This window comes from Echiichthys vipera (genome assembly GCF_963691815.1).
Source record: "Echiichthys vipera genome assembly, chromosome: 1".
NCBI lineage: Eukaryota > Metazoa > Chordata > Actinopteri > Perciformes > Trachinidae > Echiichthys > Echiichthys vipera.
In genome coordinates, this window is record NC_139826.1 from 28,292,079 (window position 1) to 28,317,691 (window position 25,613).

The window sequence follows — 25,613 nt, forward strand, 5'->3', positions numbered from 1 at the left end:
GTGATATACAGGTATAATCGGCAAAATAGCGTGATTTTATATCAGGTAAATGGTAGCTCAAACAGTATAACACGATGTTAAAAATCCTGCTGAATAAAAGATACAGAGAGAAGTGGCTGTCACTGCCCCTTTAACCAGCCTCTCCCCTCCCCGTCTGTCTCACCGTGTTGGTCTCTCCCCCATTTCTGCTGCTTTGTTGTCATTGTCGCTCTCTTTTTGATCATGGCTGCTCATTCTACCGAGGAACCGTTCCCCTTCCACGGGCTGCTCCCCAAGAAAGAAACCGGCGCTACGTCTTACCTCACCAGGTTCCCCGAATACGATGGCCGAGGAGTGCTCATCGCTATCCTCGACACCGGCGTGGACCCCGGGGCCCCCGGCATGCAGGTACATCTGACCGGCTTCGAGCTAGCTGGTGCGAGCTAGCAGAGGCTAAAGGCCCGATTCATTCACAAGTACAGTTAGCATACACCAACCGCTACATTACACAGTTACTATGACAACTAGCCTCGTAGCTTTTATGACAACCAAACCAACACAAAGTTACTTATATCAAGTGTTTCCTCCTACTGTCAAATTGACAACATTGACTTTAAAGACTAACTTACAAGTACACTAGTTGGCATATCTACTTGCTAGCATGTTAGCATGGCAGCTAAATGCTGGATTTGTTCATTTTTCCTTTAACCGTCTCAGCAATTACACTTTGTCCTGTCATTTGGTTTCATGTGGTTTGACTGTTGCGACCAGATCTGTAACTGTAGAAGCAAAACACAACGTGATGATCGGTTAGTTGTTGTTTAGTGAGCCGTAACTACATGTTTACTGCCAAGTCACAGTGAAGTCTAGCTCAGGTAGCCACAGTAGTTACACAGGTCAGTTTCCATACCGTTAAGTCTGGTGTCGAGGTCAATTGGCACACCACAACAAATAAATAAATAAAAAAGGTTTCTTTTAAACCACATGTCAGCTTCAGCTGTGCTCAAAAGGGCAGAATTTGAATCTGACCCCTTCAGTGTGTGTGCGCAAAGTAATGAATGCACTGCTGCTGCACGGCATGAAAACTGTGTTCACTATGTAGGATGTATTATTACATTCAATAAACAGGCTTCGTTCGGGTACTGGAAACCCTTGAAAACACTTGAATCTGTGTTTTCAAGGTTTGAAAAGTGCTTGGAGTTTGAATAAAGTGCTTTAAACTGCTTGACATCTATGTTACACGGGATGGCATATATGATATAACACAGAGAAAAGAAGATCTGCATAACTAAAAGACTGAAAACAGCATTTTCTGACATTATTGCATTAAAAATGACTTATTTTTTTTACGATTAACGTAAACGAAACGCTGGTTTCCTTTCATTTGCCACCCCTCTGCAGAAAGCTGTCACGAAACATAATTTTTGTTGTTTATAGCACAAAACCTATAATTTAATGTGATGAACAAGTATAATAAATATACTGTTGATACTGTATACACATACATAACTGTAAGGTGCTGTGAAAGCATGAAAATGCACTTTTAAATGCAGGAAAAGTGCTTCAATTTGACTTTAGAAAAGATGTAGGGACCGTTAATTAAATTATGTATTAAAAATGTGCTCATTGCTCCCTGATCAGGATAAGTTACAGTGTGAACGATGCATTCCTTTCGGCCTGAATTTCTTAATTGATTAACAATGCTGTCTTTATTACTGCTTCTTTAGGTCACAACTGAGGGGAAGCCAAAGATCGTCGACATCATCGATACAACAGGCAGCGGTGACGTGAACATGGCCACGGTGGCAGAACCTAAAGATGGGACAATCACTGGCCTCTCTGGTAGAATACTTAAGGTCAGTAGACACCCAGAGGCAAATTAAAACAGTTAACAGCTGCCACACAATTAATCTGTATATATATTTACATATATAGATATATTCCATCGCAAATATTGTCTTACATTTGAAATCCTCTCATGGCGATTCTCTATGGCTTATTTTTGATAAATGAACTATACTTGACTAAGGGTGACTTAGATGACTAGATATCGTAATAAGACATAAGTGTCTTTTCCTGGTTTTGAAGGCTAAATTACACGTGAGTGATGTCATTTTATGAGCGTATGAGTATTTTCTAGCTTGTCTATTATTTACCCTTACTCGAGGTACTTGATCAAAAATATATTGAATTTTTCCACCACTAACTTGACGAGACCATAAGACCAACTAATGTTTTTTTTTCTTCACATTTGTCTCACAAAGTGTCTTTTTATGTTATCCAGATTCCTCCTGCCTGGGTCAATCCATCAGGGAAATACCGCATCGGAGTTAAAAATGGCTATGAGTTCTTCCCTAAGGCTCTCAAAGAAAGAATACAGGTAGGAAGACATGCCATTTTTGCTGTGCTAGGTTTGTCATGGGTTTGATTTTTGCAACTCTGGTTGTATACAGAGTTTATTGGTCTGGTGACACGTTCACATGGACGGATAACTCAAACACAAGCTAAAGCCCTATTCGGACAAGATTAGTTTTACGTGGGAATACCGGGTAAGGTCATTTTTTCCAGGGGTTTTAATGCATCTGAATACGCCATGTCAGTAATTATTCAGGAGAATGTCTTTCTATTTCCCTCTTTTCTTTTTTTTCCCCCTCTTCTGTGAAACAGTCCAGAAAAAATACCTCCGATAATACTAATCATGTCCAAATATGACCTTCTATAAAATGTATGTAGATATTCCGTCATATCCTGTTAATATGTGGTTTCCACATTTTTATAAGCATGGAGGCGCTTGAAGAGGCACTCTTAACACTTTTTGGGATAATTGAGTCTGTCCTTTAGTTTCGTGTTTACTTAATTTTGTGTTATCAGGAAGCTACGTAGCACACACATAGCGACAGGGAGTTGGGGTAGTGCGTAAATCACAAAACCCCTCCCACCTCTGGTAGGGTACAGGGATTTCTTAATCCCGTGCGAATTGACCATTTATATTACAGACATCCTGAGGTAAGACTATTTTACCTCACGTCTGCATGTAAAACTAATCCCATCCGCATAGGGCTTCAGGTAGGGTTAGATGCTTAGCTTAGGTGTGGTTGTATGTTCTTTCCATTCTGGTAGCCTCTCTCTATTGCAGTATTACTACTTAGTTTATATTTATTCCAGAGTAGTAAAACAAGAAAGTATATTGTCAGACTCCTGAAAATAGAATGAATGAAAATCTATTGGCTTGCCGTCGTCTGTGGATGTCTTTAAGTTACTTTTGTTGTTATTGTTTACTAGAAAGAGCGAAAGGAGAAGATGTGGGACCCACCACACCGAGCAGCACTGGCTGAGGTCTCTCGCAAGACAGAGGAGTTTGACCTCTCTCACCCGACACCCTCACAGGTCAGACCTACAAACTTGAGTTCTTTGTGAACTCATCAGTGCTTGCGTGACGTTGCTGGTCACAGTAATGTTGTGTTTTTCCTAATCTGATTTCTCTCTGTTGTCGCTCTCGCATGCATCCTTTTCCCTGTCTTCCCCTCTCTTTAGATGGAGAAGTTGCAGAAAGAGGAGCTGCAGAGTCAGTCAGAGCTGCTGGCATCACTAGAAAAGAAGTACAGTGATCCTGGTCCTGTATATGACTGTGTGCTCTGGCACGATGGCGTCACATGGAGGCAAGCTATGCAAACTCCTCTTGCTACATTATTATTATTTTTCTTTTTACCTTTCCTCATCCCTATCTTTTACTGATAACCAATAGTGTATTTAACCTTCACATTGTCTGTTTGTTATCTTTAGGGCTGTAGTCGACACTTCAGAGAGTGGAGAGCTGTCCCAGTGCAATGTGCTGAGCTCCTACAGAGAGACGCAAGAGTATGCCACGTTAGGAAACGCAGAGATGCTTAACTACTCTGTCAATATTTATGATGAGGGAAACACACTCTGCATTGTCACCAGTGGAGGTGAGGTATCCCAAAGCATGTAATCCATCTCCTCTAAAAAGAAGCCTCCATATAATTCAGTCTATTAACATAACAGTCAGTTACAGCAGATTCACCAGTTAAGGCTGCATAATGTGTCAGAGTTCACAGTGTATTCTCCAGTCTAACTTGCTCGTGTGCTTTTAAAGGGGCTCATGGGACACACGTGGCAAGCATTGCAGCAGGTTACTTCCCAGAGGAACCTGAGCGCAACGGTGTGGCCCCAGGCGCCCAAATCCTGGCTCTGAAGATAGGAGACACCCGCCTTAGCACCATGGAAACAGGCACAGGCCTCATCCGCGCGGTATATTTCTCAGATAAATATAGATTAGAAGTTTGCCTACCTTTTTCTTTTTGTTTTTCCACCCTTGAATTTTTTTTCTCTCTTGTCACTCAAAGATGATTGAAGTCATCAACTACAAGTGTGACCTGGTGAACTATAGCTATGGGGAAGCCACCCACTGGCCCAATACTGGGTACGTATTGCAACAGGTAGTGTGATTGTACAGGTTTTTTTAATCTTGCAACTGGTCAATGATTTATGTTTATCTGTTTTTCAGGAGGATTTGTGAGGTGATCACAGAAGCTGTGCAGAAGCACAATGTGATATTTGTTTCAAGTGCTGGAAACAACGGCCCTTGTCTCTCCACGGTCGGCTGTCCAGGAGGAACCACCAGCAGTGTCATAGGTACGTACACCAATGACATCCCAGAGATTCCACAATAGCGCTGTAATGAAGGTTGCACCAGCTTTGTTAATTCACACAGAACCAAGCAAAAGCCTTTCATCAGTGTTGTTTAAACTAAATGTTTGTTTTTTTAATTTCACAAATGGACTGATTTATCTTTTCTAATAATATGTTGGATTCATTAATGTATATAAGAAAAAAAACAATAATTTGTAGGACCCCATGGAGGAACTCTGAGAACCTCCTAGGGGTCCCAGACCCCCTCATGAAGATCTCTGGTTAAGGACCCCTGGTGTAATTGTGTTGGTCAAGATGGCTGTATAGGTTTTTTTATTCACAGTAGAAACACAAATGGCCAAGAATCCTAAAGTTATAAGAAATGTCAAAGGCAATGATGGAAAAAAAAACATTGTGTATTCCTAATATTTATTTTCTTTACATGTCGCCTTATGTCCTGCTCCCTTCTCTCCATAGGAGTTGGCGCGTATGTGACTCCAGACATGATGGTGGCAGAGTATTCCCTGAGGGAGAAGCTGCCTCCCAACCAGTACACCTGGTCGTCCAGGGGCCCCAGCATAGACGGGGCCCTTGGTGTCAGTATCAGTGCGCCTGGCGGAGCCATCGCATCTGTTCCCAACTGGACTCTTCGTGGTACCCAGCTGATGAACGGCACATCCATGTCATCCCCTAATGCCTGTGGAGGCATCGCACTTATCCTATCAGGTGCGTCCAGGTTGACAGACCGATAATAAGATGTGTGAATATATATTGCATGTATGGAAGCGTGATTGAATGCAAACCTGATGCTAGTGTATGGTTTTTTGTGATTAAAGGACTAAAACAGAGCGGGATTCGACCCTCTGTTCCTGCGGTGAGGAGAGCGCTGGAGCACACAGCTCTGAAGGTCGATGACATCGAGGTGTTTGCACAGGGCCACGGAATAATCCAGGTAATTTGACGATAGCTGCTGTAGGGGATACATTTCCTTTTCTGTCTATTGTAACTGCATGTTCTTTCATCTTTATATTAGGTATTTTGCTATTACATAACATGTTTCTGTGTGCCCTCCAGTAATCTACTCCCTTTCTTCCTCGCAGGTGGACAAGGCATTAGACTACCTCACTCAACACGCTTCTTTACCCACAAGCCACCTAGGCTTCTCAGTAAGTGTGGGAGCACAGAGAGGCATCTACCTCAGGGACCCAGCCTATATTCTTGCACCCTCAGATCACGGAGTAGGAATTGAACCCATCTTCCCTGAGAACACAGGTACTGTGCATACTTGCAATCATCACATTTACAACATTTAAAATTTAGTGTGGAGTGTTTTCATCTTTAACACCACCTGTCTTTTTCTTCTTCAATATCCACCAAAGGAAACTCTGAGCGAATCTCCTTGCAGCTACACTTGGCGCTTACGTGTGCCGCCCCATGGGTCCAGTGCCCCTCCCATCTGGAGCTGATGAACCAGTGTCGTCACGTGAATGTCCGCATCGATCCTGTGGGACTGAGAGAGGGAGTGCACTACACAGAGGTATGGACAGGAAAGAGTAAGACAAAAAGATGGAGTTTCTCCATTAATGATCCCTTTGAACATGTGCTTTTTGTTTCTTAGGTGTGTGGGTATGATACATCAGCACCTAGCTGTGGCCCCCTTTTCAGAGTCCCAATCACAGTTATTATCCCTGCCAAGTAAGCTCTTACATCATATTGAATTATATTTTTGTCACTCTTTTAGACAGGCACATTGAGTCTACGCCTGTGGTATGAAATACGTTATGTAAATAAACTAGGAGGAGGTGTGTGTACGCTTGTGTGTCTGACAGCTCTCTCCCTCTTTCATCTGACAGAGTGACAGATAGTCGTAATCAGGAGGTGTGTTTCACAGACGTCCACTTTAGACCCGGCCAGATCAGACGCCACTTCATCACTGTTCCTCAGGGAGCCTCGTGGGCAGGTCAGTGTCATTTTGTTCATTTGATTTAATAAGTAATGACATAAAGCAAAGACTTAAGTGCAAAATGAACATAACGTGCAAGGATCAGAACGTAAAGCTTCGTCCAAATTAGGGCTAAACGATTTAGAAAAAATATCAAATATCGCATTTGCAAGTCCATGTAATATATAAGTCAAAATAATCACTGTAATTCACATTATTGGAGGGAATGATCATTTCAGTGTAATTTTTCTCATTTTCATTGAAAAATATACCAAATGGATCATGGTGTGATATTTGCAAGGATCTTTAACAGACAAAATGTCCAAATGACATAATATTGCTGTAACGGCTGCTGTTTTTTCAACTCCCTTGATAGACACATTATAAAAAGATATATATGATACATATTTTTTATAAAGTTTTGATGATTTATATTATCCTTTCGCCCAACCCTAATTTAAGTACAGTTTATGGATATAGAAAGACAAAAAAATGATCTAAGGGATAACATGTGAAAGCAATGAACACCTTTTTCCAACATGCTCCCTGATGAAAAAGGACACAACATGCAAACACATACAGCCCTTCCAAGGGTTAAACAGCAACAACCACACATCAAAATACCAAATAAAATCCCTTCAGCTACAATGCAATAAATTATCCAGGCCCCAGTCTTGTCTCCTTTTCCAAATAATCCACTTTATTCCACAAATAGACCCTAACTTTTTGTTTAAAATCCCTTTTTGTCGTTTTCATTTTAATATTAAGTGGAAGGCTATTCCGTTATATAATTCCAGTGTATAAAAAAGACATTCTTGCCTCACTATCTACACATGGCAGCTTACATGAATGTAATGAAAATATATTTGCTTTTAAGTTGTTCAACCCTAAGCTTTACAGGCAGAAACTCCACCTTATTTCCTGTGTTTTAAAAAAATGTATCCCTCTGTGTCAGTAAAGGTCATCCCTCACATGCTCCACCTGCCTTGGTGTCACATTGATGTATTGTTGGAAACCAGTCCTATATAGCATGAGGGAAAAACTGTAATTCTATCAGCGATATCAAGTAACCCACATTTGATGTGACTAGAAAAGTGTTTTCTAAACAGAGATAGATGTGCATAAACAAAATGTGGCTTTTTAATCTTTAAGCACTTTTTTTATTGTCATCATCTACATCATCTTCTCTACTACTTCTTCTGCTGTTTCTCACCGCTCTGTCCCCGCCCCCGCCCCCGTCCCTCCCTCCTGTAGAGATCACACTGACCTCTCATTCGGGAGACGTGTCGTCAAAGTTTGTTCTCCATGCGGTGCACCTGGTCAAACAGAAAGCGTACAGAGCTAATGAATTCTACAAGTTCTCCTCACTGTTGGAAAGAGGCTCACTAACTGAGGCTTTCCCTGTGCTGGTATGTATATTTCATTTATAATTTACATTTATTTGACTGGGATAAGGTAAATTGCTATATATATATGTACTGGAGTTAGCTGAAAAAAAAGCTCCACAATTGCCTGTAATGGAAGTCACTTCATTTTGTAGATGCATACATTAACTGAACTAATTTCTGCATGTTTCTTGTCTCCTTTACAGTCAGGAAGGATAGTAGAGTTGTGCATTGCACGCTGGTGGGCGAGCCTGGGTGACGTCACAGTGGACTACAGCATCTCGTTCCATGGACTCAACACTTCCCCTTCGCCGCTGCACATAGTAAGAAGAGAACAGACTTACAGATGAACAACACTCAGTGCGTTTACCTGCTGTTTAAAAAACAGATTATACTCGGGTAAAGGGCATACTCTGGTTTCTCAATCACCATGTAAACACCATACCCAGGGTTAAATCAGAGTTCTCATACCTCGGTCAACAGACCTAGATAACTCCTTTAGTAACCGGGATATTCATGCATGTAAACAGCTTAACCGGAGTATAATGGGGTTTTGCGTCAACGCATGCCCCATTGATTCTAACTCCTCGTCCCCACTCCATGGTGTAGGCTTTTGACCCGACAAAAGAATAAATCAGGAAGCAACGTCGGCGAAAACAATGTGAAAAAAACATGGCAGGTAACATCACTACCAAGAAGACCCGTTTCTGTTTTAATTCTGTCCAAAATTCAGCCATTTTCCCCCTTGCTAGTGATTTTGACAAAGGGAAACTGAAATAAAAAGCTGTATTCCGACCAGCTGTATGTTGGCGGAGCGCCGCCTACTGTACTGGAGGTCGAGTTACCCCTGTAATTTCCCATTCAACCCCCTTTCATGTATACCATGGGAACTTCAATAATTTGATTATTCCCTGGGGAAAAAACATTTTCGTGTTACTGATTGACAAGAAGGCTTCGACCCAGACACCCAGTAGTTCCTTGTTTGTAACTGTCATTTGTCTCTGCTCAGCATGCCTCAGAGGGAGTGACAAGCTTCGATGTGTCGTCGCCTCTGAGATACGAGGAGGTGTCCCCCACTATCACCCTCAAATCTTGGGTTCAGCCTCTCAGGTAACTTCACACTTACAAACACACACACGTTGTTCCACATCAGTGCACTTCATTGTTTTATCCATGTTGTTGTTGTTCTAGGCCCTTAAATTCAAAGATAAAAGCCCTGGGATTGAGGGACGTACTTCCCAACAACAGACAACTCTATGAGATTGTTCTCAGCTACAGCTTTCACCAGGTACTGCCAACATCATCACACTGATGGGGAAATTGTTGTAATTGGTTTTCTTTTTTTTCTGTTTTTTATTTATGGGTAGTGATGTTGATTAGATATAAAAAGGAGGAACGTAGTGGTTTAGTTGTGGGGATGGACGCAGGTGCACAGGGTGGTTTTATTATGTCATTAATGTATTGATGATTAGATAGCACAGTGCGTTCTCCTCCTTTTTGAACATGAAATATGAATTAATATTTATACAATTTTGCACGGTTATTGTTTTTTGTTCATATATACTGTATTTATTTTATTAATAAAAATGTTTGAATAAATGTATATTATATCAGGGCTTTTTGCAAGAGAAAAAATTCTCATTATTTTTCATTTTCCATGTGTCTTTAATCTTCTTTTGCTTTGTCTTCAGCCTAAGAGCGGAGAGGTCACCCCCAGCTGCCCCATGCTGTGTGAGCTGCTGTACGAGTCTGAGTTTGACAGTCAGCTCTGGATGCTGTTTGATCAGAACAAGAGACTACTGGGATCAGGGGACGCCTACCCACACCAGGTACGCTGATAATGAATGTTTTTACTTTGCAAGATGTTCACTTATATCTGTAGTCGGTAGATTTTTCCAAGAGGTAAGATTGTGGATAAGAAAGGATAAGCTGCTGGTGTTCATACCATGAGCTAACACATCCCCCCTCTGTCTGTTTTATGTCTCCAGTATTCTCTGAAGCTGGAAAAGGGGGACTACACTGTGCGTCTTCAGGTCCGCCACGAGCAGTCCAGCGAGCTGGAGCGCCTTAAGGACCTGCCTTTTGTGGTTTCTCACCGTCTGTCCACCACACTCAGTCTAGATGTCTATGAGTCACACCGTGCTGCCCTCATGGCCAAGAAGAAGGCAAACTCAGTCACCTTATGCCCGGGTGCCACACAGCCCTACTACGTTACACCCCTGCCAGACGACAAGTGAGTCAATTTGGTCAGGGACTTTTTATTTGGGCTGTATGAGCTTACATAGGTCAGCTGAACTTGAGTGGTGCCTGATTACAGAACAGCAGATACCATACCTACTACCTAGAGCCGCTCAGATTCGATATTATCATGATCAAAGTTTTCGTATCGTTCCTGTCTTTATTCTCTGTCTTTCTTTCTTCTCTTTCTAACTTTTTTTTCAGGATCCCAAAGGGGACGAGTCCAGGATGCTATCTTTCAGGCTCTCTGGTTGTTCCCAAGAGCGAGTATGGCAAGAAAGCAGTGAGTGGTCTTATTTGTTGTTAGCCTCTATCCTCCAGGGCCTTGTTTAGCTTCACTAATTCTGTGTTACAAGCAGATATCATGCTTAACTAGCTCGTTGCAGTTTGGGGATTGATTAGTAAATGGTTGATGAAGTTATCTTTGGGGCCAGTGGACTCATTCTAAAATAAAGGCAAAATGAGCGAAATCATGAGCAGCATTCATATGATTGGCTGAGTGCTGATCATGTTATTGTGTTGAGAACCATTCCAGCATGCACTGAGGCAACAGATTAATTCATGATCTCATTTAATGTGTGTTCTTGCTTTGTGACTGGTGTCATTTTGTAGAGCATAAGAGAGGTAGGACATGACGGACATGACACAGGTCACAGCGCGCTGATGGAGCCAGTTCTTAATTGGGTCATAAACAACCGAGTCATAATAATAATAACAATAATAATCACAAAGTGATTCATAACACAAGGCAAAATAGTAAGTAAAATACAAAGCGACAGACATGAAATGCAGACAAGATCAAGATGAACACAGTAAAAATAAATAAATAGACTAAACAAGTCAAATGGGCGAAAGATCCATAATTTAGGCGCTACAACCACATAAGCATGGTGTCCTTTTGTTTTAAAACTGGAGCGAGGAACAACAACAAACCCTGGTCAGAGGACCTCAGAGGCTGCAGCAGCTCTTTAATGTAGGCAGGTGTCTGATCACGCAAGGCTATGAAAGTGATAGTAGATAATTTCAGGTTTGCAGTGCATGTGTGAAAGGGGCTTCGGTTATCCAAGTAAGAATAACCAGTGTAATCCTTAGAATCGCCTTTAACTAGCGAATTTTACACATAGTCGTTTGGACACCAAACAAGCTACACTGCAGGACATTTATTTATGATTGACAGCAGTGTGCCAAGCCTAGATTGACCTGATTAATAGTGATGAATGATTTTTCCTGAGCATCAAACCAGTGTTATAATGCTTGTTGCTTCTCCTTTTAAAGTTTTTATTTTAAATTTTTTTAAGCAGTCTAATCTGTTGCCTCTTAAATTGGTCAATTTCCTTTTGGTTACTGCATGCCTTTCATTTAAAACATTTCTCTTTTGCCTTTGTCAGTGGTCAGTCCAAAAACACAATTTGATGCGGTCAGATTTCAACACACTGGATCTGGCTCTGTATTGGTCCATCAGATTACAGATTAGTAAGAATATTTTTAGTCACTAACATGATTATGTCAAAAATGACTCTTCAATCTGCCAGCCAGTCAGCAGTTTCTGGACTTGAAAATTAGGAACACTATTATTTTGGATGATAAACAAAACAACAAATCTGTCAAAAATGATTAGCTTCAGATTCACTAGGGCTGAGTTTTAACCTCCGTTTTTCAATGCTAGTCCATGTATGAGGCCTCGGTTTAGGCACCAATACATGTACATGTAACACTTCTAAAACGTCTAAACACAAGCAGCTTTTTTTCAAGAATTGGTGAATGAGATGATGAATCTGACCAGCTTTCTATTCTTTGTGCTACAGACACATTTTTGCTCGGTACCAAGAAAAATTGTTGATGTCTGATACCCAGCCCTAATGACGACATCAGAGGGATTTATTTCTGGAGCTTATTGTCATTATCTCTATGGACTGCAGGTGCTCCTCTGCACCGTTAAGGGGTCGTTTCATCATCGCACGCGTCTGAACACGTTTCAACAGCTTTTATGTGGCTTTGGCTGAACTTGCCTGACTCCGGTGCAAAGATCTTCCTGTCAAACCCATTTTAAAAATGATTTTAAGTGTTTTTCATATTTTTTCACATTTCATTGCTGAAGATCTGTTTATTGTTTGAGTCTCATAAACAGTCATTTTACTTTCTTCAGGTCAAAGATTCCCTGTGAACCCACATGATGTTTTACTGTAGTTTCCAATTCTGAGTGAAGATGCAGTGTTTAATCCTCGTGGCGGAGCAGACGTAGGAGTCTGTTATATTTGTTAGATGTGAGCACAAGATAGAAATCTGAGCTTGTTAGCAACAAGGATTACACAACTGTTTGCCATGTATTTTAATTGTGACAGGTAGGTGGATTAGACTGTGAGTGAGGATGAAAGATGTGAAGAAAAACATGAAGAAAGAGAATCCTATTTGGTGTGTTTTTGTTGTCTCCTCCTCACTGTTTGTTATTCTGACCACCAGGGGCAGGCCTCTGCAAAACGACAAGGAAAGTTTAAAAAGGTACTGGATGTGCTAGAAACACTGTACAACAGAGCGTTCACTGCTCTTCTACCATCAGGAGAGGGCTTATTCCTTATCTAAAATTGGGAGTTGATATTTGTTAATGAATCGTGTCTAAGCATGTCATTACTGCTGTCTTAAGAGGCTTATTTAAAGAGAAAGTTGTTCGAGTTTTCTGGTGGTCAGTAAAATTACTAATACCTCTATAAATATCAACATCAAATGACTATTTTAAGTTTGTATCACTGGGTGTTAAAAACAATTTTCTTAACTGATTTAAAAGAAGGGGTTTGGAGTCATAGGGAATGGCATTGGTAGGAAGAGGGTGAGAATATGGGATTCTGATTCATAGCAGTAAAAGAGGTGGATGGATTTTATTGAATGTATCTGTTATTCTTTTTTGACTAAACTATTTTTTTGTGTGTTCCTACAGGATATAGTTCCTGTCATCTACCACTTAATTCCTGCTCCCAACAAAACAAAGAACGGAGGCAAGGAGAAGGACAAGGAAGGAGACAAAGAGAAAGACGTGAAGGAGGAGTTTGAAGAAGCTATGAGAGACTTAAAGATTCAGTGGATGACAAAGTGTGCACAGTACCTCTTCTGTTTTGATCAGCAACACTTTACTTTTTCCCTTTATTCTTTTAATTCTCACTTTAAACATCGGTCGTGTTTTCTTTTTTTGTCGTTCAGGTTGGACTCCAGCTCCATCTATGATGAATTGAGGGAGAACTACCGAGATTACCTCCCACTGCACGTGCAAAGACTGCACCAGCTGGACTCTGAAAAGGTATAGGCACACACTGAACCCGGAAGAGAAAAGCTTAAAATAGAAAGGGAAAAACTATGCAATCATCTCCACTCACAGTCATTTCTCCTCCCTGTGTGTGTGTTCAGGAGCGCGTAAAACGTCTAAGGGAGGTGGTATCCGCAGCCGACATAGTCATCTCCCACATCGACCAGACGGCTTTGGCTGTTTACCTCACCATGAAAACAGACCCCCGGCCTGATGCTGCCTCTATCAAGACGTATGTGTCACACGCACACACACACGTAGTGTGTACATTACAAGGGAAGACCTCTTAGTTGAAACACAACACAAGGATTGAGAAGAAAGAAGGAAAATGAAAATGGTTTAGATTTTTAGAATCTATATGTTATTATTCTGGAAGTAGAAGAAAGGAACAAAAAGCAAAAGACAAAACAAAAACTGTCATTGGCCACAACAGTGATCCTGAAGAGAATGTGAATGTGTTACACCGTGAAAAGGGCTTTATCACATCCTGTCAGTTCACTTTTGCTTGGTTACAATAGTATTAATAGTAGAAATGTAGAACAGTGTTAGAAGCAAACTAATTTGATGGTAAAGAAGCAAAGAAGAGCAGGAGAGAAAGTGGGTTAAAGCTGCGGCAGGCGATTTGTTTATGGCGTTATTGTGCATAAAAGCCACAAGAATCGTCCATCATATTGTAATTTAAGCATTCTGAGAGAAAATTAGGCTTCTGCAGCCCCTCTTGGCTCTGTTTTCAGGCTATAGGAGAAAGTCACTCTGCATCAAAGTCTTTTTTTATTTTTTTTAACTACTGCAGCTTTTTCCACACAAAAAGTAAATTACAGTATTACAGCAGAACATAAACTCGCAGATACAGTAGCAGGATTTCTCCCTAGCAACCATTCAGCCGAGGTAGTGTGATTTCAATACAATAACTTCACTCATTGAAGCGCACTGTGTAGCTTTTTGAAAGAAGTAATGACCCATTCTCATTCTCTCAGAGGAAAGGTTGAATTCATAACCAATAGACATATCCTTAATCAATTTAGTGCACTCAGGAGCATTTAAAACCGTCCAGTAATAGTCCCTTAAGGCCACTGTTCAGCAGAAGGTAAACAGTCTCACTCTAAAAATATGGCATTTGTGTTTTTTTCCCCCTTAAGCTTCACTTTCAATTTCATACAAGTGAATTGATGATTTTAAGACATCAGCTGAGGGGGTGTCTTTGTTTCATCTCTGCTATAAAATACAGTGGGAAACCCTCGAGGGCCTTAATTCTGACCTGTCTTTAACATCTGTGTTTCAGTGACATGGAGAAGCAGAAGTCATCTCTGCTGGACGCTCTGTGTAGGAAGGGCAGTGCTCTGGCCGACCAGCTCCTGCTGCCCCCTGCGCCACAGGATGGCGCCGGTGCTGTCTCCACGGGACAAACGGCAGCAGAAACGGAGGAGGCTGAGGAGCAGGCAGCCAGCAGTTCTGACGACACCGTGCCCAGTGTGGTTAAATCGCTGACGGAAACCTTTTGGGAGGTGCAGAAGTGGGCGGAGCTAACTGACTCCAAGGTGAGCAAAATGTTTTTAGAAAATGAAGAAAAGGCCAAAGGCGTTCGTCCATTGTAATGGAAGACAGTTAAAGAGATATTTGACCCATTTTAATCCTTTCTGTCTTTCATACTCTGTCAGTGGCACCAGACTCATGGTTTCGGCTGCAGAAACACGTGTAAATAAAACATAACAGTTTAAGTTCCATTTTCAAAAACTGCGAAATATTGACAACAGCTCCGCACTGTAGTTTTAAGCGAACATTAGTTAGAATGGAACAGTAGCAAATATTGGATTTGTCTGGGACTATTTTCACCCCCCGATCCATACACATTTGTTTCAGTAGTATGTATTTACAGCAACAGGACAGTGTTGGATTGACTCAAAATATGCTACGGTGCCAATGTTCATAGTAACATGTCACCAAGTGCAACAGCGTGGCTCATTGACTCGAGGACTAAGATATGACTACACTTGTTACCATCAGTTAATTGCTGGTTTTGATTTTTTCCTGGGATTTCCTGATAATTATAGAATAAAGAATATCAACAGAATTATCATTTGTTCTCATCCCCTTACCTGTGATTTTGTCCCCAATTCAGTAACATTGAATAGTCAGTCATAAGGGCCGCACTTTCTTAAGGTCCTATCTAAAACAGGGTGCTTTCCTCTGGTTTCTTTTGGGGTGGATGTACTGTATGTCACCATTACCCTAGCTACTTTTTATAAATTCAATAAATGTGAAGCAAATGTATTTCTCCTCTGCCACGGCTCAGGTGCTGATGTTTTCATACAAACACGCTCTCGTGAACAAGATGTACGGCCGGGCTCTAAAATACGCCTCAAAGATGGTGGAGGAGAAGCCCAGCAAAGACAACATGAAGAACTGCATCCAGGTATGAGAGCAGGGACTGCTGATATCTCATAAACATATTAAGATATACTAGATATTTTTTGGCTGTATACTCTCATTTGTGATTGGACAAATGTTAGCTGAATGTCTGCTTTGTTTTGCATGTAATCATTTCCTGTTTTTTTGTTGTTTTGTTTTCCAGCTTATGCGACACCTCGGATGGACACACTGCGCCACCTTTAGTGAGAACTGGCTCCCTGTCATGTACCCAGCAGAATACACACCATTCTAAGCACAGACCCGCATGCATGAGCAGCATGGCGATGTATGGTCCGTTACATGGTAACGTCAATATCATGTCCCTCCTCAGGGTCACGTCGTCTATGCATCTGGGTATCATCTACATGTAGACAGGCACCAAAATGAAGGACAGTGTGATTGTGTGGCACGACTGTTCATTTGAAATTACGGAAAAACAACAAATAGTTTAGTTAAATTTTTCTCTCTAAACTTTGCCACAGCTTGTTGTGCACAGTGCTTTTTAAGTCAGGTGCTGTCCTTTATTTTGGTGTCATCGACACATTTAGCGGCTTTCACATCCTCACTCATTCTCAGCTGTCCGGACTCCATATCACATAGATAACCTCATTCTAAATACGTAAATACTGTATAATGGCCTGTGTGCACTCCAGGGATGCATCTCAAGTCTTCAAAACAAAAACAAAACAAAAAAAAACTTTCTCACCGTTACGATACTTCAGAGAGAAGACCGAAGGACTTGCTGCTGCTGCTGCACGATGTTCGGACACATGGGGGCACACAGAGTCTGCCTGATCCCTGAATTAAAAGGGAGACATAACTTGTTGTCTTTATTCTTTGGTTCTGATTGTTCCTGCCGGGCTGGGTGGATAGAGATAAAAGTCTTTTGTCTCGTGTACATAGAGCACAAAACATTATTTAGGTGCCTTTCAACACGTACCTTACCTTTTTTTCTGATGGGATGAAGAAGCAGTGCTGCAGAATCAGTGGTGTCATCCAATACTCACATGCTTGCAGCCATTTCACCCATCAGCTTTTTGGCGTCAGATGTGGCTTTAAAAGCTCTTATCTGTAGCGTGACGTGTCAGTGGACTGCATGCAGGTCGTCAGTGACTTGTCAGGTAATAGGAAACCACAAAACTCACTTTCTCTGCTTAAGCTAACCTCCAGAGGTGTCGGCCACCAGCTTCATACCGCAGTTACCTGAGCAGCACATTTGAGAAACCACCTTAACCGACCTCACTTACATAACAGATGCAGACGTGGGTAGCTGAAGGATTTTCAGATTTCATTGTAAAATGTTCAGTATTAGACATTTCTGTGCAGCATTCAAAATGTTGCGTTTGTACACAGTGTCATAAAATAATGTACATACACACATAGATATTAAGATGCAATAGGTATATAATACAAATATTATTCTAATTGATGTATTTTGCGTATATGCATGTCTTCTAGGATGTAAGGAAAAACAATAGTTTTATTTGAAAGCATATTTTTAGTTTGTTTCAATTTGAAAGGTTTTTAATCCCAAAAAATGTTCCGGCAGAAATCCACTGTTGTTATTTTCACGAGTGTGTGTGTGTGGCTTTACATGTTACATGTGATCATTTTTGTGTACATGAACATTTTATCTGTACAGAACTGAAATGATGAGCCAACTATAGGGGGTTATGCATGCATTTTTCGCTTTTCTTCACATACGTTAAAGGGCCATGCCAGTGTTTTGTTTTTTTTTCATTTTTAAACTTGTCAACTTCAACTCCATCTAACAATTGATTAGATGGAAATGAATGGAAAAACAATGATTTCATAGAATGGTAGGGAAAAAAGCATCCATCTGTCAAAAAAAAATCTGCACTGCACGCATTTTTAAATGGTCAGGTTCACATTCTTTTTTATTCAGCTGAAATGTGCAAAAACACTGGCACAGCCCTTTTTTAACTCTCTTGATTCGTAACAAATGAGGACACGGAGCTGTTTGTTTTCACAGTGCCAGTGCAAAAGAGGACAATGCTAAAGATACCAACCACATATCCACTTTTTTTATCTATTATATTTGTGGATCTCAATCGTTTTTGCATTTGTCAACCTGTAAAACGAAGTGTTATTTCCTGTCACAGTCTGTAGTGGTTTCAAAGTTGAACCAAAGAACGATTGTCCCACGTTGAGTTGGTTTAAAGTAGCGTGATAATGATCAAATTGGACATAACAATATTGAAAAGAAGGAAATAGATTCACCCTCAAACCACTCAGTCTGAGAACCACTAGCCTACGACGTACAGTATAATGGCTCTTAATTAATTTTAAGTCCTCTCTGAAGTGGAAGTTTCATAAATGTAACAGCAGCTGCTTTCAAGCTGAGGCAGACTTGCATCCTCATGGGAGTAAACAATCTTTTCTGGGGTGACTGTACATACACAGCAAATCATTGGTCACAACCCAGGTTGACCCAGGGGCAAGGATACCTTGTGTTTCTGTTTTTAGCTGTGACTACTCTGCACTTTCTGCAGCGGCCTCAGCACAGGCCTCTCCAAGTGTGCAGAGCTTTACTGGAGTTTCGTTTGACAGAATTTATCCTCTTTACTTTTTGTGTTTTCTGTTTCCTCTTGCTTCTTCATCCTTTTTTTCTTGTCTTTGTGTGTTTGGGGTTTTGTTCAGGCAGATTTTATGTTCAGGGGCTTAGCTGTCAACAGTACCCGTTGCCAATAACAGTCTCCCCGAAAACGGCCTTAACTTTCATCTCGGGACTGTTCCGTCCATTTCTGTCACAGAACACTCGTCGCTGTCACTCTGCTGATGTCAGGAAATACTTCAGAAATGCTTTCTTTTGGATGTTGAGTGTTTATATTTGTAGTCATAAAATCTAGTAAAGGCCAATATTTTACAGAATGTTATGAGATAAGGTTATATGCTCTTAGTGTTATTTTATACCCATTCTTCCTCGATGACATGGGAAAGACCCGAGCTACTGTCACACTGTTGTCACGTGGAATTAAGTCACAAACAAGGAAAACGACACTGAATAAAAATGATTTGGAAGAATTTTGAGTGTGCTCTGGTCATCACTTGTACATAAGACAACATGGAGAAAAATGGGTTTTAATTTGGCAGTGTGTTTTTTTTGTAGGTGGGCGCTTTTACTCTTTTCATTGCACTCTGCTTTTGAAATAGTACGGCGAAAGTTTGTCCAGAACTGACAAAGTAAGTAGTGTTTTTTGTTGGTAATAGGTAAAGTGTTTTTAGTCTTTTCTTTTTAAACTGTATTAAACAAGATTTTAAGAACATTGCAATTCACATACCAACAATGATGGGACATCTAAAAAAAAAAAGAAGGGGCTGCAAGTAATAGTTATTGTCTTTATCAATTAAAGCCATAGCATGTGCAGATGATAGGAAACCCAAAGATCCCAAATTTTAAAAAGTGAGATTTCTATGTCTTTTTTATTTTTTTAATTATAAAGCAGGTCAAGGGGTTATATAAATACTATAAAAGTATTAAAATGCTCAGTCCACAGAGAAAAGCACACAGCTCATGTTCAGAAACTGCCTTTAAATGAGGCATCTGGACCTCTGTACAGCTGTGATGTCAAATATACTATATATAGGTAGCAATTGCGGTTATAGACAATTCTTGGCTTCAGTGAGGGTGAATACGGGTATATTCAGACTTACTGTTTTGAGACAAATGTGTTTTTTGAACATTAAAGCATGTAAACATGTTAATAATAGAAACACAAAATACAAATATGTATATATACTGAAAATGAGCATAATATTCTCCTTTAAAACTAATTTAAATCCATCCATCCATCTTCAACCGCTTGTAAATACCTTCACTAATTAAAATAGCTTAAATATAAAATGTGTTGCGTTGTATTATATTGGAAAAAATAAACAAAACATGGTAAAGCTAAAAAGTAACACTGTAAACAGAAGCTCTTGCTTGAAGGGGCCATTGAATAACCCATCCATGTCTGTCACTCTCTACACGTTGCCATGAAGATCTTCATCTCTCCGTCTTCAGCCAGCAGACTTGTGTCAAAAGCCTTTTTGAAGTTCTCAGTGAAAGTCAGATCGGTCTCAAACCTCACCTTGTTGGCCCAGATCATAGTCGTTCCTGGTTTGCAGAAGTGCTTCATGGTGACCAGGAGCTCGTCCAGGAAGTCATGATGGTAGACCACATCAGCAGCCAGCACGTAGTCGTACTGGTAGACGGACGTAGGGTAGAGGCGCTCCAGGTTTTCGCCCCAGGACAGAGCGGCTACTTTGGGTGTGTATCTGCAGTGGACCCTGGTGTTCCTCGTCACGTTGGCCTGGAGGTTACCCAACAACTCAGGTAAGTCTGTTGCAGTGACCTCAGCTCCTGAGGATGCACAGAACAGGACTCCTGTCATCACCATAGCAACAATAACAATAAAATGACCATATTGGTGACCTTGATTTGTTTTGTCTAAGCTCTGGTGGGATAATCATCCACATACATCCTAAATAGGCTATTGAACAGCAACTTTAAAAAAAAAAATTGCAAGAAACCATTGATGATTTATTGTCGTTTAATTTTTAGATGACACAAATGGGTTTGTTAGCTACTTCTGAAATCCTTGACTTTTAAATACACGGACAAGAAATTACAAACTCAATGCATTTGTCAAAACATAAATATTACTGTGATAGAATTGCTTTTTTCAAGTGAGTTTGCTAGATGATTTTTATATTTTAAAAATGATCGTTATTAAGTTATTATCACTGGAGTAAGACCACACACGGCCCTAATTTATTTTCTGCTTCCAGGCTCCTCATCAATACCCGTTCAACTCTCCATTCAACCCTTCCTGTCATTTCCAAGTAACTCATGGGTATAAATACTGTATATGGAGTGGTCCTTGTTAGTGAAATGTAAGAAATAAATGCAAAAATTTAAATTACGCTAAATTCCCTGCAGCTATACCAGCTAAAAGTTAAAAATATTTTATTGTTAAATTATCGTATGAGTGGTTAGATTTTGTAGATTTTTTTGGATGCACCTTTATTTGTTGTAATGAGATACAAGGTAGAAAAATAGTTCAAATACAGTTTGTGTTTGTGCTCATTTTGTTGTGTGACTCAAATTGTATAGACCGCTCACCCAGCAGACTGGCCACAATGGTTACCAGTCCAGTTCCTGCTCCCAGCTCTAGCACCTCCTTTCCCCACAGGTCCACCCTCTCCCTGTTGTTATCCAGGAAGGAGCACAGAGCCAGTGCCTGCAGGACAAAGAGTTGCAGATCAGTAAACTTTACTGTAAAGCTGTATTCATCCAGTGTTTTCAGGAGTACTTACTGCTGGCCACATCATGGCTCCATATGAGTCTATGGACTCATGTATGACAATGTCATGGCCGGCGTAGTGGTAGACATCTTTACCAAGCCTGCTGTAGAGGCTGGGAGCCCGGGCTGGTATTCTGTCCTGCTGTTCAGCTGTTTTGAAGAACATCTGTCCTGTGAAGAGTGGACGGATCAAAACTTTAACAGAGTTTCAGAATCAAAAGCAATAAAGACAAAAATATACACTGTGAAGACACAAAGCCAAATTGAGTCAAATGAGTCAGTAGCTTCTCTTCCTTATAAGTTAAGATACTCTGCACCATTAAAGGCCTCTGGTTTCACTGGCAGTTTGTAACAGATTTGGCCTTGCCACGTTTTGGAGACAAGATGTGAGACATGTCTCTCACATCTCACGTCTCAAATGTTCTTGCCGCTAATCGTGCCAGAAAGTCTCAAACCTGTTTGTTTACTTGAGAGTAAACTGCCAAACCTCAAGACAGCACTTCACATAATTTGTATTTGCATTTATGGCAAAACATTTTTTTTTAAATCATAACCTAGAAAAATATTTGATCAAAAGGTTGCTCCCCTAAATGCATTCCCTCACCTGCTGTGATAACTTAGTGATATCTAACCGTGCAGATGGTTAAGTCTGATCTAAATATCAGGGGAAAGAAATTTCCTGTTTTCATGACAAGAACAGGTGAAAAAAATGCTTTTGTCAGGATAGTTTATTTCGTTTGTTGTTGTAATACTCATTTTGACCACAGGTGGCTGAAGTACACCACTATCCCATGCTTTCAATAGGACTAAAAGCATTCATGTTTACTTCCAGATTAATTTAAATTTCTCCAGACACTCTGAACACAGGGTACATGTTTTATGAGTTGGCAACATTGACAACACACCAGGGGAAGTGGTGGACCTCAGCCTCCTATGGCCAAAATGAGTATTGCATCTTAGAAAAATGATCCTGATAAAAATGTTTCGCCTACCAAAGCTTTTTTTTCTTAAGTGATAAACAGGAAATTTAGATCACACCTACAAAATCTATCACCAGCATTTTTTTTCTGACCCTGAATTTTGCATCGTCCTGGGTTGGGTTTTAGATTATTCCATAAAATAAGATCTGTGGCAAACATAAGTTGGATTTTTGAAGTGTAAATGCAGTCTCCAAAAGTAAAAAGCTAACGTTACATAAACAAACTACCCCACCCTGATTGTGCTTGGATGGCGTGTTGACGTTTGTAGTTTCATTTAGCCGCTTGTTAGCAAGTTTTTAAGTCACGCACAAGCTGGGGTATTTACTGATGTATTTTATATCGCAGAACAAACATTCAATTCTCAAAACATAAGCCTGTGTTAACAACAGACCTGATTTAGGGAGTCTAACCAAAAACCCATTAAAAAAACCCCACTGACTTTGAGACGAGGGAATCCATAGAACCACGCCACTTGCATGGGTAAAAAACAACATTACTGTCTTTCCTGAATCAATTTTTAATCTTCATGGCGGAGACAAGTGGGTAAATGTTTTTTTCTTTTTGTAACTTGGGTGAACTGGCCCTTTAAACAATAGGAAACAGGACTTTGTACCTAACTCTTGTGAAAATCCAACACGTTTGATACTGTACTGTAGATGACTCACCTGTAACTTTTTCCTCAGTGGCTGATGATGTACAACTTGGTTTAACCTCCTCCTCCGTCTTTGCCCTCTCCTCCTCTTCCTCAACCTCCTCCCTCTTTCCTTCCTCCTCTCTCGGCAGATCACCTTCTTCCTCTTTTTCTCTACACGTTGCCATGAAGATCTTCATCTCTCCGTCTTCAGCCAGCAGACTTGTGTTGAAAGCCTTTTTGAAGTTCTCAGTGAAAGTCAGATCGGTCTCAAACCTCACCTTGTTGGCCCAGATCAAAGTTGTTCCTGGTTTGCAGAAGTGCTTCATGGTGACCAGGAGCTCGTCCAGGAAGTCATGATGGTAGACCACATCAGCAGCCAGCACATAGTCGTACCGGTAGACGGACGTAGGGTAGGTGCGCTCCAGGTTTTCACCCCAGGATAGAGCGGCTACTTGGGGTGTGTATCTGCAGTGGCCCCTGGTGTTCCTGTTCAGGTTGACTCTCAGGTTGTTCAGGACCTCTGGAAGGTCTGTGGCTGTCACCCAGGCACCTGAGGAAAGTGAGTTCATGGTTTCTTCTCTTTCAGGCTGGAGTAAGATACTCTGTGCACAGCCCATCTGAGTTTATAGTGCTTCACCTGGCCTACTGTCTGAATATACAGTAGCAGTGAGTACACTAGCCGATCATCCAGATAATCATCCGTACAGAAGTCCTGACCGCTCGTTTAAAGGCACAGCTTCTGAATATAATATATATAATATATATAATATATTCACAAAAGACAAAATTGGACCTTTAACTCTTTTTTCCTCTCTTCAGTGTGTGACCCAGATGTTCTCTGTGTTTTAACGACCCATTACTCCCCGACCCCACCTTTGTTTCTTGTTTTACAGACTTCTGTTACCATTCAAATGGCAAATAAAGTTAAACTTTGAGCTTCTTACCGAGGAGCGCTGCTACAACAGAAACGAGGCCAGTTCCAGCCCCTATCTCCAGGACCGCCTTGTCCACGAGACTCAACTGTTCACGATGAGTGTCCAGATGGTGACAGAGAGCCAGAGCCTGAGGGGAAATCAAGATGACTTCGAGTTACAGGGAAACATAAACGTTTTTCCTAGATCAGTTCTTGGTCGGGGCTCCTGAAGCAAATATGGGCCAGAAAGTCAGAACAGCAAAGATCAGATCTAAAATGGCAAATTAACCAACAAGGTATTTCTAGATGAATCAGTTGCCCTAGTTATTATGTTATCTAAGGGCCTCAGAGGGGAGACAGCAGTATGTCAATACATGCCCTCCCCATAATCCAGAACTGACACAAACACTGTCACATGTGATGCATATACAGTAATGCATATGCAGTACAATATTGACAAGAATAATGATGCACACAGGTACACCACTATTGTGGTGAATGAGGTGCTACTCACCGCCGGCCATATCATGCCTGCATAGGAGTCAAGAGCCCCATGAATGGCGATCTCCTTCCCGGCGTAACAATACACCTCTTTGTCTTCTCTGTAGAAGAAACACGGCACCCAGGCCGGTCTTTGTTGCTTCTGGACGGCTGACTCGTCTGAATGACACAAAAGTCAGGCTCAGATCTCTGGGGTTTGGAAATGTTCAACTTCCTGCTTTTAACCGCATAGTTCATCTGACCTTTTTCCTCCTCTTTATCTTCTTCATCTCGATCTTCCTCCTCCTCCTCTTCTTCCTCTTCCTCCTCCTGCTCCTTCTCCTCCTCTTCTTCCTTCTCCTCCTGCTCCTCCTCCTCGGTGTCTTCTCTGCTTCTCATATAATTGTTTCCCTCCACAAAGTACGGGGACAAAGTATCCATTAAAATCCTGTATAGAGAGACATAGTTTTCACCCTGTGAGTCTCTGTGTGTGTCTGTCTAATCACGGCAAAATGTGGTCCCTCGAGACTAGCCTAAACTGAGCATATGAGGATGTAGAAAGTCACTTTTTAAAGCTTATTGTCAGTCAGACCTCATGGGAGACACTTTTCCAAGCCCTATTATACTACACCCACATTCTTGTTAAAAAGTTCTCTGTGACCGTACTTTTCACATAGCTTGTGTAAAAAAAGTGAAAACCACCTTACCTGTGACCTTTTACCTGCCTGCTTCAGCTTTATTTCCCTGTGAAGGATCTCAGGAGCAGTCAGAGTGCATCTGGAGACCTCTGACTCTGAGGTTATAGACTCAGCATCCTATTGGTTACACCCATCTTCATCACAAGGGCATGAGGGTATTTTTAGAGCCTTGGTCAGGAGAAATGAACACAAGCAAGATATAAGATCAGAGTGCACGTAAACAAACACACACATACACCCCACAGAGATGAGTCAGTGAAGGAGCCATAAAGAGGGACAGAATGAGAAAAATATTTGGACACATATTGCATGTTGCACTGGTAATGCATCCGTTCTAGTATACAAATAGAAACAGGAAAACCAGACCAAGACATGATTTGTGTCTGGCTTGCAAGCACCTTGAATGCGGCGGTGGGAGAGGTACTCAGATCATTTACTTCAGTAAAAGTAAAGTAGCAATACTACAGCGTAGAAATACTAAGTTTCTGCATTCAAAATCTTATTTGAGTATAAAAGTATTTGAATCAAATGCATTAATGTGTACATGATTTTAATGTTGCAGCTGGTAAAGGTGAAGCTCATTTCAATTGCTTAATATTAATATAACAATAATATCCCATTATTGATAGTTGGTGTTTTGTATTAATAATCCAAATCTGCTAAGAAGAAAAGTAGTAAATATATTTACAGTAGTTACTTTC

General features: G+C 40.8%; 2 protein-coding genes across 3 annotated transcripts; one reads left to right on the forward strand and one right to left on the reverse strand.

The window, feature by feature from the left end:
- Positions 1-222: 222 nt before the first annotated feature.
- tpp2 (tripeptidyl peptidase 2) lies at positions 223-18,943 on the forward strand (the record flags this gene model as incomplete). 2 transcript variants are annotated; one of them, XM_083923001.1, is made up of 29 exons in its annotated part: positions 223-387; positions 1,707-1,835; positions 2,264-2,359; positions 3,262-3,366; positions 3,514-3,638; positions 3,763-3,926; positions 4,094-4,248; positions 4,344-4,420; positions 4,505-4,632; positions 5,107-5,355; positions 5,466-5,581; positions 5,730-5,901; positions 6,009-6,166; positions 6,248-6,324; positions 6,483-6,589; positions 7,826-7,980; positions 8,163-8,279; positions 8,966-9,066; positions 9,148-9,244; positions 9,648-9,785; positions 9,945-10,189; positions 10,399-10,477; positions 12,655-12,693; positions 13,127-13,278; positions 13,387-13,483; positions 13,591-13,721; positions 14,772-15,027; positions 15,783-15,902; positions 16,062-18,943. In XM_083923001.1, 29 exons carry the CDS (start codon positions 223-225, stop codon positions 16,149-16,151), a joined length of 3,840 nt encoding a protein of 1,279 aa, XP_083779127.1. In that variant the 3' UTR covers positions 16,152-18,943. The 2 variants fall into 2 exon arrangements, with proteins under 2 accessions (XP_083779127.1, XP_083779128.1); XM_083923002.1 differs by lacking the exon at positions 12,655-12,693.
- Positions 18,944-19,323: 380 nt separating this feature from the next.
- Positions 19,324-24,969, reverse strand: mettl21ca (methyltransferase 21C, AARS1 lysine a). The gene is made up of 8 exons (XM_083930967.1): positions 24,922-24,969; positions 24,478-24,625; positions 24,249-24,394; positions 23,766-23,883; positions 22,853-23,371; positions 21,221-21,378; positions 21,027-21,144; positions 19,324-20,264 (listed from the first exon to the last, which is right to left on the reverse strand). The coding sequence occupies exons 2-8, from the start codon at positions 24,611-24,613 to the stop codon at positions 19,879-19,881; spliced, it is 1,581 nt and encodes a 526-aa protein (XP_083787093.1). The 5' UTR covers positions 24,614-24,625; positions 24,922-24,969; the 3' UTR covers positions 19,324-19,878.
- Positions 24,970-25,613: the final 644 nt, after the last annotated feature.

Bases quoted from the DNA above. Each gene is read 5' to 3' on its own strand.
- mettl21ca (XM_083930967.1), bottom strand. From the start codon at position 24,613: ATGAGAAGCAGAGAAGACACCGAGGAGGAGGAGCAGGAGGAGAAGGAA. The intron at 23,372-23,765 runs GTAAGAAGCTCA...CACTTTCCTCAG, and splicing joins TGTTGTAGCAGCGCTCCTCG to GTGCCTGGGTGACAGCCACA. The intron at 20,265-21,026 runs GTGAGCGGTCTA...GTGCATCCTCAG, and splicing joins CATTGTGGCCAGTCTGCTGG to GAGCTGAGGTCACTGCAACA.